We start from the raw sequence: 16149 nt of genomic DNA, 5'->3' as shown, positions 1-16149 counted from the left end.
TATTTTTGCAAACCTCTTTAATGTCTGGCTTAATAGGAGTCAGCTAAATTCTCATACCTGCTTCCTCATTCAATCTGGCAATGTATGTTTTTTTAGATTGAATTATATGAAGAAAATTCAGCCTTATACAGATAGGTAGTTGGAAGAGGGTAGGTGTATATATTAGCCTTTTCAAATAATTGTGAATATTCTTTGATATCATACCTCAACAAGTGGTAAATTTCTTTAAAGGTTAGATGCAATGCGGAACTCTGTTATCTGTTAGACCAATGGATGTGTGTGGGTGTGTGTATTTATCCTTTGCGGGGGTGGTTCCTAGGACTCATACATACCACATCCTGCTCATCCCCTTTGATCTCCCATAATCCCTTGTTTCTCATCTAGCCTTGTTTCCAGCCTTAAACCTAAGACTCAGCTCAGTTTATGCACCTCCAGTGGGTGAGGAGGCGCATTGTTTTTCTTTCTCTCCCCTTCTAAGCCCCTTCTCAGCTCTGTCGGGAGGTGAGGCTTTGCTCTCCTACAGCCTTCTCCATGTCAATTAATGGCAGCTTCCTCCTTTTGATGCTCAGACCAAAACCCTCGGTGCTCTCTTTTTCGACTGCTTTCCTTCTCTCACATTTACATCCAATCTGGAAGCAAATCCTATTGACTTAACCTTCAAAATATACCCAGAATTCAACCACTTCTTATTCGCCCCATTATTATTTCCTGGTTCAAGCCATCATTATTTCTCAGTGGGTTGTTACAACAGCCTCCTAGTGGGTCTTGTTGCTTCTGCCCTAACTCCCTGCAGCCTATTCTCAATACTTATAAAGGCAGTGAGCCTTTTAAAAAAAGGCATATCCCATCACTCCTCTACTCACAATCCCCATGGCTCCTCATCCCATTCCAATTAAAATCTAAAGTCTCTACCCACCATGACCTATAACACTGTATCATCTGACCCCTGTTAACTTCCTGCCTCAATTCACCACATACTTCTCACTCTTCCAACCTCAGTGCCTTCTTTGAGAGTGCTTCAGTTTACCAAGAACTTTCCTGTCTCAGGCCATTTATGCTGTTGCTTCTTCCTAGGATATTCTTCTCCAATATGCCCTTCTCTAATATGGTAAATATTGATAGGTATAACATATAAATCTGTTGGTCATTTAGTAGACCAACAGATTTTAATCTATCTTTCCCTTTGAGTGGATCTTTTAGTCATGCATGTTTTGTAACATCATGCACTGATGATTTGGAAAAAGTAGATTCACCAAGTAATGCAGATCTTCCAAATGTTGACATAGTTCAATATGTAATATTTTAAAATTACATCTTAATATACATCTCATCAGAACAATCTTTAAGTATTGGGAAGCTGTCAAGCTTACAGTGACAGATACAGCTTCTCCAGAATTCTGATTTTTGCTTGAAAGCTTGAATTTTATCATTGCCATTAAATACTGTCAGTTGTTTTCTTAAAGTGACATACTCATTTCACCTATCTGCCAGTTACCCAAATCTTAATAAACAGAGTTTGTCTATAAAAGTAAAAATGGTATTCCAAAGAGAAAACTCTACTTGTGCTCACAACTCAAACAATGCAGACAGCTCTAGTATTATGAAAATAATTTTGACTTTATGGGTCCCCTGAAAGCGTCTCAAGGTCCACAGCTTTGAGACTCACTGTTTTAGTTCAGTTCTTCATTTTGCAATGATGAGTTCTGAAACTTAGTGAGTAGGTATTAACCCAAGGCCATACTCTTGATGACAGAGCCAGAGTTGGGAGTCCAAGTATTCTGCCTCCTGATCCAGTACTCTTTCTAGTGTTCAGAACATCCAACTCTACAGTGAAAGAAAGATTCAGCCACTCTCAAAAAAACAAAATGCACATTTTAAACACATTGTAAAATATATATTACAACAAAACATACTCCAGATCTGCTTTGGAACAAAATATGGAATGGATAGATAAAAGGTAAAAGTATACGCATGTCTGAGCTTTCTGTATGCTTGGAATGGTTACAAAAAGTTAAAGGCAAGGGAATTCCCTGGTGGTCCAGTGGTTAGGAATCTACGCTTCCACTGCTGAGAGCACGGGTTTGTTCCCTGGTTGGGAACTAAGATCCCATAGCGTGGCCAAAAACAAAAATAAAAGTTAAAGGCAAGGGGCTTCCCTGGTGGTACGGTGGTTAAGAATCCGCCTGCCAATGCAGGGGACACGGGTTCGAGCTCTGGTCCAGGAAGGTTCCACGTGCCACGGAGCAACTAAGCCCATGCACCACAACTACTGAGACTGCGCTCTAGAGCCTGCCAGCCACAACTACTGAAGCCCACACTCCTAGAGCCCGTGCTCCGCAACAAGAGAAGCCACCGCAGTGAGAAGCCTATGCGCTTGCCGCAACTAGAGAAAGCCCGTGTGCAGCAACGAAGACCCAATGCAGCCAATAAATAAATAAATATATTCTTTAAAAAAAAAAAGTTAAAGGCAAGTATCACCTAAAAAGAATTGTAGTAAACCTTTAGTTTTCAAAAACAGTACATTCATGTGAACCATTGAAAAAACAGAGGATTTAGTCTATTTATTTATTTATTTTTTTGGTTTTCTTAACAGCTAATAAAAATAGGTTCTGATGTTGAATTGATACTCAGAACATCTGTTATACAAGGTATTCACACAGACCACAATACGCTGAGTAAGTAATATTAAAGAAAAATGTTGCTTGCAATGTATTTTAAACTATTGAGCAATTACAGTGCTTTTAATGCTGATTACTAAAACAACTTGATTTTGCCAGACAATGTGGTATATATTGTACACATTTATAAGGCTGTATTTAAAAATGCTGAATTATGAAAGTTTGTTTACCGGACTTTTTTTCTTTTATTTATTTTTTCTTCTTAATCTTAACCACTGGTTATACTGCAAAACTACAGTTACAAAGGCAGTATATGCATACCGCAATTTATTGCACTTCCCAGATAATGCATTTTTCACAAACTGAAGGTTTGTGGCAACCCTGTGTCAAGCAAGTCTATCGGTGCCATTTTTCTTACAGCATTTGCTCACTTGGTGTCTCGGTGTAACATTTTGGTAATTCTTGAAGTATTTCAAACTTTTTCATTATTACTGTATTTGTTATAGTGATCTGTGGTCAGTGATCTTTGATGTTACTGCTACAACTTGCTGAAGGCTCAGATAATGGTTAGCATATTATAGCAATGAAGTATTTTTAAATTAATGTATGTACATTGTTTTTTTAGACATAATGTTGTTAGACATTTAATAGACTATAGTATAGTGTAAACATAACTCTTATATGCTCTAGGAAACCAAAAATTGGTGTGATTTGCTGTATTGAGATACGCACTTTATTGTAGTGGTCTGGAACCGAACCTGCAATATCTCAGAAGTTTGCCTCCTGTGTGACTGTTTTTATAAAATTTATCTGGCATTCTTAATTTTCCTAGTATAATTTGTCACCTACCTAGACTATGTCTATTTCTTTATCTTTTCTCCTATGATTCTACTATTTTAATTCAGAAGAATTGGGATTATACAAAATGGTTATATAGTTGAGAATCCTCCATTATACCTCCAAACTCCTGGTGGGGCTTCAGCAGACTCTCATTTCACATAATATTTGGTTTTCATTCCCTGAAGTATTTTGGGGGACAGAAACAACAGCAAAGATACAAACAACATACAAACAGAAAAGTACACAATTTATAATAGTATAGCCCAGTGAATTTTCACCAAGTGAAATATCATGTAACCAACGTCCACATCAAGTTATATAATGTTACCACTTTCCCAAAAGCCCCCCCTCATGCCCTGATGTCCCTTCCCGTCAACCCCTCCCCATAAGTATAACCACTGTCCTTTTAACACTATCAATTTTAACCTAATATAATAAAGTGTTTGAACCTTATGTAAATGGAATCATATAGGATTTCTGTTTTGTCTGGCTTCTTTCTTTCAATATTTGTGAGATTCATCTTTATCATTGTGTGTAGCAACATTTCTGTGAATATTGTATGAGTGAAACTTCTGTGTCATATGGTATGTGTTTACTCAGCTTTAATAGGTACTGCTAACCAGCTTTCCAAAGTAGTTAGGCTAAGTTACACTTGCAGCAGTGGTATCTGAGAACTCCAGTTGCTTTATATCCTCACCAGCTCTTTGATACTGTGCATCTCTTAATTTTAGCGTTTCTGGTGGTTATGTAATGGTATCACATTGTGATTTTAATTTGCATTTCTCTGGTAATTAATGAAGGATTAGCACCTTTTCAGTTGTTTAATGGCCATTTGGATATTCTCTTTTATGAAGTGGCTGTTCAAGTCTTTTGCCCATTTTTCTAAGAGGTTATCTGCCTTTTTATTATTGATTTGAAGAAATTCTTTGTATGTTCTGAATATAAATCCTTTGTTGGATGTATGTATTATAAGAATCTTCTACTTTTTGTCTTGCTTTTTCGTTTTGGTGTTTTTATCTTTTGATGAGAAGGTCTTAATTTTAATGTAGTCCAGTTAATCCCTTTTTTCCTTTATGGTTAATATTTTTCTGAGTCTTGTTTAAGAAATCTTTTCCTGTCTCGAGCAAGGTCATGAAGAGATTATCCTATGCTTCTTCCAAAAGCTTTATTGTTTGGTCTTTTTCATTTGGTTGTTTATATCAACTAGAGTTGATTTTTGTATATAGTATGAGATAGGAGTCAAGATTTATTTTTTTACATCTGAATATTCAGTTCCAGCATCATTGGAACTGAAATATTGATTCCAGCATCATTTATTGAAAAGACCACTCTTTCCCCGCTGCACTGTAGGGTCACCTTTATCATAAAATCAAATAACTGTATATGTGTGCATCTGTTTCTGGACTTTATAATCTCTTCAATTAGTTTGTTTTTCTGTCCTTGCATCACAAACCATAATGTCTTGATTACTACAGCCTTACGGTAAATCTGAATATCTAGTAGTATATGTCCTATAGGGCTTTTAAAGTTATTTTTAGTTCATGAGTATTTATCAGAAATTATCAGATCCAGTTATATTTCTAAGGGCAATAAACATGGTTAATCCTAAATTGAAAATTTGTAGTCATTGTCTTTAATCTTAATAATAATCTTTAGAGCTTCTGTGTACTATAGCCAAAATTTTATATGGGTAATCACAGCAAAATATTATCTTTAGTATATGAATAAAAATTTAGGTTATTTCAGATAACTAAATTTGATAGCTACACTTCAGAAGCCTGATTTTAAATATGATAATATTGGTTTAAATTTCTTTTTTTCTTTTGGTTTTCTGTATAGTTTAATTTTCCCACAAGATTGAAAATTTTGACTCTTACATGATTATTAGTATCTAATGCTATATTGCCTTAATAAAGGCCTCATTCTTTCTGTTAAGTTATATATGGGTCTCTTTTTTCCTACTTTATTCCTATGGGTTTAAGATAGAACAAATTTGAGTCTTTAATCTCTGTTTTAAGAAGTTACTTTAAGTAAAATTCCTCCACATATTTTAGCAATGTCTGTACTGGCATACAGAAGTGAGAGGAATTAAAATTCTTCTTGGCTAGAAAATAGAGTTGTGACTGTGTATCTCTAAAAAAGATCACATAAAGCCCCAACATGAAAAATAATAGAAACTGAAACTAATGAAATGAAACTTCATCTACAAAAGTAATTACCTGTATGCCTAAATTCTAAATCCATCTCTTTTTTTCTCCCTTCTAAATATCTACAGTGGAAATTAAATACTGACTAGCAGAAAGAACTCTTTATCCTAAATAATTTCTCATTTGTTCCTTTTTTTTTTTTTTTTCACACACACACACTGTATTTTATTTTTACAAGAGATAGACTGACACCAAGCATTGTACATGGATGACCACAACAAAAGCAACAATGATTGCAATTACCAAACCTGAAACACACTCATACTATGTCATAATATTGACATTCAGTCCAGTAATCCTCCACTGTAACAGCTCCTTTACTTTGCAGTGAAAATTGATTTGTATATTCTTTGCCTCTGAGTCCTTGTGGGATTTTTTTTTTTTTAATTCAGACAGAAAGTCACAAAAATTATACTCATCCTCATCAGTTCACTCAGTCCCATGTAATTAAATTTTTTTTTTCATCTTGATCTTTTGTTAGCACTTTTATGAGTTCATCAGTTTTTCATTAGAGTTCTGAAAATGCTTATTCATTCAGTTCAGCAGTACAGTCAGTTACCAGAAACCTGTACTTGTCAGAGTCTTTTCCATGAATTTCTTGAAGATGAAACCCTTTTACAGGAACATATTTGCACAAGCATCAGAGTACACCCAGAACTGTCTGTAAATGACAAAAGACTTAAAAATGACCACAGTTAAAGATTTGATGAAAGTTCATAATAATGCAGTTGACAAGAAAATTAGTTATTTCTGAGATATACATTTTAAAGTAATAACTAGGATTATTACTTATAACATTATACCAGAACATATAAGATTTTTAGAAATTTCATGTAATGTCTGAAACATTTATATTAACATATTTCCATACATATTTCCATACAAATACAAATATAAGATTTTTAGAAATATCATGTAATGTCTGAAACATTTATATTAACATATTTCCATACAAATAACCCAATGAAAGTTTAGTATTAGTTGTTTTGTTTGTTTGTTTTTTTATACTGCAGGTTCTTATTAGGCATCAATTTTATACACATCAGTGTATACATGTCAATCCCAATCGCCCAATTCAGCACACCACCATCCCCACCCCACCGCAGTTTTCCCCCCTTGGTGTCCATATGTCCATTCTCTACATCTGTGTCTCAACTTCTGCCCTGCAAACCGGCTCATCTGTACCATTTTTCTAGGTTCCACATACATGCATTAATATACGATATTTGTTTTTCTCTTTCTGACTTACTTCACTCTGTATGACAGTCTCTAGATCCATCCACTTCTCAACAAATGACTCAATTTCGTTCCTTTTTATGGCTGAGTAATATTCCATTGTATATATGTACCACTTCTTCTTTATCCATTCGTCTGTTGATGGGCATTTAGGTTGCTTCCATGACCTGGCTATTGTAAATAGTACTGCAATGAACATTCGGGTGCATGTGTCTTTTTGAATTACGGTTTTCTCTGGGTATATGCCCAGTAGTGGGATTGCTGGGTCATATGGTAATTCTATTCTTAGTTTTTTAAGGAACCTCCATATTGTTCTCCATAGTGGCTGTATCAATTTACATTCCCACCAACAGTGCAAGAGGGTTCCCTTTTCTCCACACCCTCTCCAGCATTTGTTGTTTGTAGATTTTCTGATGATGCCCATTCTAACAGTAGTGAGGTGATACCTCATTGTAGTTTTGATTTGCATTTCTCTAATAATTAGTGATGTTGAGCATCTTTTCATGTGCTTCGTGGCCGTCTGTATGTCTTCTTTGGAGAAATGTCTATTTAGGTCTTCTGCCCATTTTTGGATTGGGGTGTTTGTTTCTTTAATATTGAGCTGAATGAGCTGTTTATATATTTTGGAGATTAATCCTTTGTCCGTTGATTCATTTGCAAATATTTTCTCCCATTCTGAGGGTTGTCTTTTCGTCTTGTTCATGGTTTCCTTTGCTGTGCAAAAGCTTTGAAGTTTCATTAGGTCCCATTTGTTTATTTTTGTTTTTATTTCCATTACTCTAGGAGGTGGATCAAAAAAGATCTTGCTGTGATTTATGTCAAAGAGTGTTCTTCCTATGTTTTCCTCTAAGAGTTTTATAGTGTCCAGTCTTATATTTAGGTCTCTAATCCATTTTGAGTTTATTTTTGTGTATGGTGTTAGGGAGTATTCTAATTTCATTCTTTTACATGTAGCTGTCCAGTTTTCCCAGCACCACTTATTGAAGAGACTGTCTTTTCTCCATTGTATATCTTTGCCTCCTTTGTCATAGATTAGTTGCCCATAGGTGCGTGGGTTAATCTCTGGGCTTTCTATCTTGTTCCATTGATCTATGTTTCTGTTTTTGTGCCAGTACCATATTGTCTTGATTACTGTAGCTTTGTAGTATAGTCTGAATTCAGGGAGTCTGATTCCTCCAGCTCTGTTTTTTTCCCTCAAGACTGCTTGGGCTATTCGGGGTCTTTTGTGACTCCATACAAATTTTAAGATGATTTGTTCTAGCTCCGTAAAAAATGCCATTGGTAATTTGATAGGGATTGCATTGAATCTGTAGATTGCTTTGGGTAGTATACTCATTTTCACAACGTTGATTCTTCCAATCCAAGAACATGGTATATCTCTCCATCTGTTGGTATCATCTTTAATTTCCTTCATCAGTGTCTTATAGTTTTCTGCATACAGGTCTTTTGTCTCCCTAGGTAGGTTTATTCCTAGGTATTTTATTCTTTTTGTTGCAATGGTAAATGGGAGTGTTTCCATAATTTCTCTTTCAGATTTTTCATCATTAGTGTATAGGAATGCAAGAGATTTCTGTGCATTAATTTTGTATCCTGCAACTTTACCATATTCATTAATTAGCTCTAGCAGTTTTCTGGTGGCAGTTTTAGGATTCTCTATGTATAGTATCACATCATCCGCAAACAGTGACAGTTTTACTTCTTCTTTTCCAATTTGTATTCCTTTTATTTCTTTTTCTTCTCTGATTGCCGTGGCTAGGACTTCCAGAACTATGTTGAATAATAGTGGTGAGAGTGGACATCCTTGTCTCGTTCCTGATCTTAGAGGAAATGCTTTCAGTTTTTCACCATTGAGAATGATGTTTGCTGTGGGTTTGTCATATATGGCCTTTATTATGTTGAGGTAGGTTCCCTCTATGCCCACTTTCTGGAGAGTTTTTATCATAAATGGGTGTTGAATTTTGTCAAAAGCTTTTTCTGCATCTATTGAGATGATCATATGGTTTTTATTCTTCAGTTTGTTAATATGGTGTATCACATTGATTGATTTGCGTATATTGACGAATCCTTGCATCCCTGGGATAAATCCCACTTGATCGTGGTGTATGATCCTTTTAATGTGTTGTTGGATTCTGTTTGCTAGTATTTTGTTGAGGATTTTTGCATCTATATTCATCAGTGATATTGGTCTGTAATTTTCTTTTTTTGTAGTGTCTTTGTCTGGTTTTGGTATCAGGGTGATGGTGGCCTCACAGAATGAGTTTGGGAGTGTTCCTTCCTCTGCAATTTTTTGGAAGAGTTTGAGAAGGATAGGTGTTAGCTCTTCTCTAAATGTTTGATAGAATTCACCTGTGAAGCCATCTGGTCCTGGACTTTTGTTTGTTGGAAGATTTTTAATCACAGTTTCAATTTCATTACTTGTCATTGGTCTGTTCATATTTTCTGTTTCTTCCTGGTTCAGTCTTGGAAGGTTATACCTTTCTAAAAATTTGTCCATTTCTTCCAGGTTGTCCATTTTATTGGCATAGAGTTGCTTGTAGTAGTCTCTTAGGATGCTTTGTATTTCTGCGGTGTCTGTTGTAACTTCTCCTTTTTCATTTCTGATTTTATTGATTTGAGCCCTCTCCCTCTTTTTCTTGATGAGTCTGGCTAATGGCTTATCAATTTTGTTTATCTTCTCAAAGAACCAACTTTTAGTTTTATTGATCTTTGCTATTGTTTTCTTTGTTTCTATTTCATTTATTTCTGCTCTGATCTTTATGATTTCTTTCCTTCTGCTAACTTTGGGTTTTGTTTGTTCTTCTTTCTCTAGTTTCTTTAGGTGTAAGGTTAGATTGTTTACTTGAGATTTTTCTTGTTTCTTGATGTAGGCTTGTATAGCTGTAAACTTCCCTCTTAGAACTGCTTTTGCTGCATCCCATAGGTTTTGGGTCGTCGTGTTTTCATTGTCATTTGTCTCTAGGTATTTTTTGATTTCTTCTTTGATTTCTTCAGTGATCTCTTGGTTATTTAGTAACGTATTGTTTAGCCTCCATGTGTTTTTCTGTTTTACGTTTTTTTCCCTGTAATTCATTTCTAATCTCATAGCGTTGTGGTCAGAAAAGATGCTTGATATGATTTCAATTTTCTTAAATTTACTGAGGCTTGATTTGTGACCCAAGATGTGATCTATCCTGGAGAATGTTCCGTGCGCACTTGAGAAGAACGTATAATCTGCTGTTTTTGGATGGAATGTCCTATATATATCAATTAAATCTAACTGGTCTATTGTGTCATTTAAAGCTTCTGTTTCTGTATTTATTTTCATTTTGGATGATCTGTCCATTGGTGTAAGTGAGGTGTTAAAGTCCCCCACTGTTATTGTGTTACTGTCGATTTCCTCTTTTATAGCTGTTAGCAGTTGCCTTATGTATTGAGATGCTCCTATGTTGGGTGCATATATATTTATAATTGTTATATCTTCTTCTTGGATTGATCCCTTGATCATTATGTAGTGTCCTTCCTTGTCTCTTGTAACATTCTTTATTTTAAAGTCTATTTTATCTGATATGAGTATAGCTACTCCAGCTTTCTTTTGATTTCCATTTGCATGGAATATCTTTTTCCATCCCCTCACTTTCAGTCTGTATGTGTCCCTAGGTCTAAAGTGGGTCTCTTGTAGACAGCATATATATGGGTCTTGTTTTTGTATCCATTCAGCCAGTCTATGTCTTTTGATTGGGGCATTTAATCCATTCACGTTTAAGGTAATTATCGATATGTATGTTCCTATGACCATTTTCTTAACTGTTTTGGGTTTGTTTTTGTAGGTCCTTTTCTTCTCTTGTGTTTCCCACTTAGAGAAGTTCCTTTAGTATTTGTTGTAGAGCTGGTTTGGTGGTGCTGAATTCTCTTAGCTTTTGCTTGTCTGTAAAGCTTTTGATTTCTCCATCAAATCTAAAGAGATCCTTGCCGGGTAGAGTAATTTTGATTGTAGGTTCTTCCCTTTCATCACTTTAAGTATATCATGCCACTCCCTTCTGGCTTGTAGAGTTTCTGCTGAGAAATCAGCTGTCAACCTTATGGGAGTTCTCTTGTATGTTATTTGTCGTTTTTCCCGTGCTGCTTTCAATAATTTTTCTTTGTCTTTAATTTTTAAAAAATCTTTTAAAAAAGAGTGCTTTCCTTATCCTTGAAGATAATTTCACTATTCTTTATTATAGATGTAATAATTTCATCATTTGAGAAAAATTCCTTATTTTTAAAATCTTAAAAATATTGGGAAAACTATTTTCTTTCCAAGTATTCCGTACTTTTTTTGTATTTTTATTTTTGGTATGATCACAGGTACATGAATTTGGATTAATCATAATTTTTAATTCATATCAGTCTCATCAGTGGTCCATTCTAGCCTTCCTAGGTTTTCTGTAGAAAAGTAAAAACTAACTATGACTTAGAACAATGAGTTAATTTCAGTATTTTTCTATACTTGCTTTGTCATTGACTATTGACATTTTCAAAGCCCTCTTTCTAATATGGATATTGGTCAACTGGTTTCAGTGTTGGCCTTTATCAAACATATATTCTATAGACAGTAACCAAATGTATGATTATAGATGGTACTAAGAAAACTCAAGACTTTAGGGCTATATATTTACTTAGTTTCTGAGTAGCATTATCTATGTTTTTTTAACTTCCTCTCTGGCATATATGTAAGACAAACAAAATAGGAACATGCTTCTGAACACGTGTGATACATTTTTTTTTAAAAAGCATATACCCTTTCATATGCTCTCATGGTACCTTGTAATCTCCCTTCAGAGTATTTACCCAGCTTGCCATTGGGTATTATCTTTGTGATGTGTGTATGTGCTTTATTTCTCTCTCTGGTGCTAGATATTAGACTCCCTGAGGGCAGGAACTGTCTCACTCATTATTTTATCTATAGTTATTCATGAATATTTGTTAATTGTAGGAAAAAATACCCTTTCTGATCCAGAGTTTACCTTTATTGTTCCATCATCATTTTTCTCCCTAGTGGTTCAATATAGTTTGGACCTTTGGACAATTGCTTTTCTTCCTTTTCTCTTATCCTTTTACAAGATTTTATGCAGCACACCATTTAGATAGGGTTTAGAGAACACGTAGCATGCTGTTTTTTGTTTTGTTTGTTTTAAATTGATGAATAATCTCATACCATGGATTTGATGTACCACAATGCAACCATTTTAGCATTCATGCCACCTACAAAGGATCTCAAAGTCACCAGAGAGCAATATTATATTGCTGAGAATTAAAACAAACATGGGTGAGATGAATGATGAACTAGTAAAGACGGAGGATGATGGATAAACATTTCTGCCTATGGATGGAAGAAGTTTTTTGAGATATGTGCTTCAAGGTCAGAGGCTTTAAGAAGACATGTTTTCTGGCTAGTGTGCTTGTGCAGAAAAGCAGAGGATATCTGCATATTTAACAAGCTCCCCAGAATTTGAGCTCTTTGAGATCAGAGGCCTATATCGTGAGTCTTCTCCCTATTTCACAGAGTGGATATTGCTGAAGAAAAAAAGGTTAAATATATTCTTTGTCTGCATTGTGTTACCTAAGTGATTGTAAAATAAGGTGTTTTTTGTTTTTGTTTTAATTGGAAAATAATAAAGAACAGTACTGAAAGAGAAAAAAAAAAAGCTCTAGGAAGCTATTCTTTATTTCAGATGTGTTTTGAAACTTCTGTCCTTTGGTTTTTTATATTCGTCTTTGCCCTAAATTATCTTTATAGTTTTTATTCTAAGGCAGGTAAATGTGATTCAACCACCATTTATTCAATACCTGTTGTGCTAGGCACTAAGAATAGAACAGTGGTCAGTCTTATGGAACTTAGAGCACCATATTAGAAGATAAACAAAGTGTTCAGTCACAGTCCTTTGGCTGCCATATCAGGAGAGGTAGAGGGGCTGTTCAGGCACATAGGCAGAGCTCCAAATCCCAGACTTGGTGGGTCAGGAAGAGGTTCTTAAAGAAAACAATTTTGAGCAACCTAAATGTCCATCAACAGAGGAATGGATAAAGAAGAATGTGATACCTATATACAATGGAATATTACTCAGCCATAAAAAGGAACAAAATTGGGTCATTTGTACAGACATGGATGGACCTAGAGACTGTCATACAGAGTGAAGTTGAAGTAAGTCAGAAAGAGAAAAACAAGTATCGCATATTAATGCATATATGTGGAATCTAGAAAAAATGGTATAGATCATCTTATCTGCAAAACAGAAGTAGAGACACAGACAGAGAGAACAAATGTATGGACAGCAAGGGGGGATGGGGGAGGGTGGGATGAATTGGGAGATTGGGATTGACATATATACACTATTGATACTATGTATAAAATAGATAACTAATGAGAACCTGCGTTATAGCTCAGGGAACTCTACTCAGTGCTCTGCGGTGACCTAAATGGGAAGGAAATCCAAAAGGGGGGATATATATATATACACATATAGCTGATTCACTTTGCTGTACAGTAGAAACTAACAACATTGTAAAGCAACTATACTCCAATAAAAAGTTAATTATAAAAAAAAGAGGGCTTCCCTGGTGGCGCAGTGGTTGGGAGTCTGCCTGCTAATGCAGGGGACACGGGTTTGAGCCCTGGTCTGGGAGGATTCCACATGCCATGGAGCAACTAGGCCCGTGAGCCACAATTACTGAGCCTGCGCGTCTAGAGCCTGTTCTCCGCAACGGGAGAGGCCGCGACAGTGAGAGGCCCGCGCACCACGATGAAGAGTGGCCCCCGCTTGCCACAACTAGAGAAAGCCCTCGCACAGAAACGAAGACCCAACACAGCCAAAAATAAATTAATTAATTAATTAAATTAAAAAAAAAAAAAGAAAATTTTGTATGCAAGTTCTCTATTTAAACTCATTTGTATTTGTGTGTTTTATATATTTAGAGACTTTTTATAACTGCAGAGTTAAATATTTTAATGTCCTATAAATTATTTATATCCTAAATGCCTCTATGATTTCCACACGCTTACAAACCATGCCATTGAAAGATTTTTTTAATTGACAAATAGTTAACATACAACATTGTATTAGTTTTAGGTGTACAACATAATGGTTATATATAATCATTTCACTATGTATACAATATATATGTGTATATAGTGAAATGATTACCACAATAAGTTTTTAGTTAATATCCATGACCATACACAGTGACAGATTTTTTTTCTTGTGATGAGAACTTTTAAGATTTACTGTTAGCATCTTTCAAATATACAATACAGTATTTTTAAAATTTATTTTATTGAAGTAGTTGATTTACAATGTTATGTTAATTTCTGCTGTACAGCAAAGTGATTCAGTTATACATATATACATTCTTTTTCATATTCTTTTCCATTATGGTTTATTACAGGATATTGAATATAGTTCCCTGTGCTATACAGTAGGACTTTGTTGTTTATCCATTCTATTTATAATAGTTTGCATCTGCTAATCCCAAACTCCCAATCCATCCCTCCCATACTGGCCCTCCCCTTTGGCAACCACAAGTCTGTTCTCTATGTCCGTGAGTCTGTTTCTGTTTCTAGATAAGTTTATTTATGTCATATTTTAGATTCCACATGTAAGTGATATCATATGGTATTTGTCTTTCTCTTTCTGACTTACTTCACTTAGTATGATAATCTCTAGATCCATCTATGTTGCTGCAAATGGCATTATTTTATTCTTTTTTGTGTTTGAGTAGTATTCCACTGTGTATTTATACCACATCTTCTTTATGCATTCATCTGTTGATGAACATTTAGGTTGCTTCTATGTCTTGGTTATTGTGAATAGTGCTGCTGTGAACATAGGGGTGCATGTATCTTTTCATATTATAGTTCCGAATATATGCCCAGGAGTAGGATTGCTGGACCATATGGCAACTCTATTTTTAGCTCCCCCCCCATCTAGATATACATTTATTTCCCTTTCCTGAAAAAAACTTAGTACAAACTAGTAGCATATGCTCCCTTTCAACTTTGAGTTATGTGCGTTTCCTTTGTTGTTTGGCTTGGTTTGGGGAAGAGAGAGGGTTAACCAAAGCATCTCAAAGCGCAGGGTGACCACCTCCCGGGACTGCCTGGGGCCACCACCAGCCACGCTGTCCACACGCCCATGGGCAAAGGCCACACCCGAGCCACGGGACTTCACAGAGCGCTCAGTAGTCAGTCAGTGGAGGGAAGCTACTCAGGGTCAGAGTTCTAAGGACATTCCAGCCTTGCGGTGACTTCACAGTACAGCTGAATCATCAACCTGATCGTATGGACAGGTGACAACAGTGTCCCCACCTGCATGCACTGTGGGACGGGGTGTGCCAGCTTGTGTGGGAACACTCCCGGAGGAAGGAGCCTGCTGGGTCCTCAGGGGTGGAGGCAGCACCAGCAGCCTCCCTTAAAGGTCCAGGCGGTGGCTGCTGTAGTTTTCGTGGGCCATGGCATCTGTGACTTATCTTTTCCCTGACACCGGCGTAGCCACAGAAGCAGCCACAGGCGTTGCGCGGTGCGTGGTGGGGCTGTGTGCCGTTAAAACTAGATTCATGACAGCCGGTGGCTGAGCAGGTCCAGGCTTTGGGTGTGTGAGCCTCTGTCCACTTGGTGCTTCAGAGGGACGCCGCGGCCTGCGCTGAGCTCTCGGCCACTGGGGCGTGGATGTAGAGCAGCTTAGACAGGAGGCGATGCCGCTGGAGCTCCGCGTGCCTCTTCCTGACTGTAATTTTCATCGGCCTCAAACCTTAAGACTGAGGATATTCGAGGTGTAAAAATACTCCAGTATAAATATAGATCTCTTCCTATAATATTTTAAACTTACGTAATTTGAACGTCAGTTTTGGTGAACTGACCGCCGCCTAGTTGCTTATCCTAGAGCATTAAATAGAAATAAATAAGTACTGTGGCGCGATCAGTGTTCTCAAACGCTCGCTCTGCTGTCCTGGCGCTCGGCGCAGTCAGCATGGTGCGCCCTGACCACGGGTCCCTGCTTCCTGGCGGGCTTGCTGTGCAGTTTCCTTCGTTCACAGAGAGACATGTAGTTTCTAGTTAACCGCAGTTGGTAGAAGCGAATGGGTATTGCATAGAACACACAGTGAAGATGCACACCTGCCTGTGTGTCCACAGCGTCCGGAGCCTGAGGGAGGCACGTGTGTCTGTGCAGAGCTTGGAGCCCGAGCGACGTGCTGTGTTTGGGCTACACACAGATGCCGTGATAGAGCCGACGGGG

At 36.7% G+C, this 16149-nt stretch overlaps 1 protein-coding gene across 7 annotated transcripts in view; it reads left to right on the top strand.

The window, feature by feature from the left end:
* The window catches only part of LYRM7 (LYR motif containing 7), a 174064-nt gene that overhangs the window by 16449 nt on the left and 141466 nt on the right, over positions 1–16149 (top strand). For all 7 annotated transcript variants that reach the window (XM_082457950.1, XM_082457949.1, XM_082457947.1 and 4 more), the window contains exon 4: positions 2594–2675. In XM_082457950.1, coding sequence (XP_082314076.1) covers positions 2594–2675 — 82 coding nt within the window. The remainder of the gene's footprint in view (positions 1–2593; positions 2676–16149) is intronic.

Source organism: Balaenoptera physalus, assembly GCF_965194825.1.
Source record: "Balaenoptera physalus genome assembly, chromosome: 3".
Classification (NCBI taxonomy): domain Eukaryota; kingdom Metazoa; phylum Chordata; class Mammalia; order Artiodactyla; family Balaenopteridae; genus Balaenoptera; species Balaenoptera physalus.
This window is presented reverse-complemented; position numbering and strand designations above follow the sequence as displayed.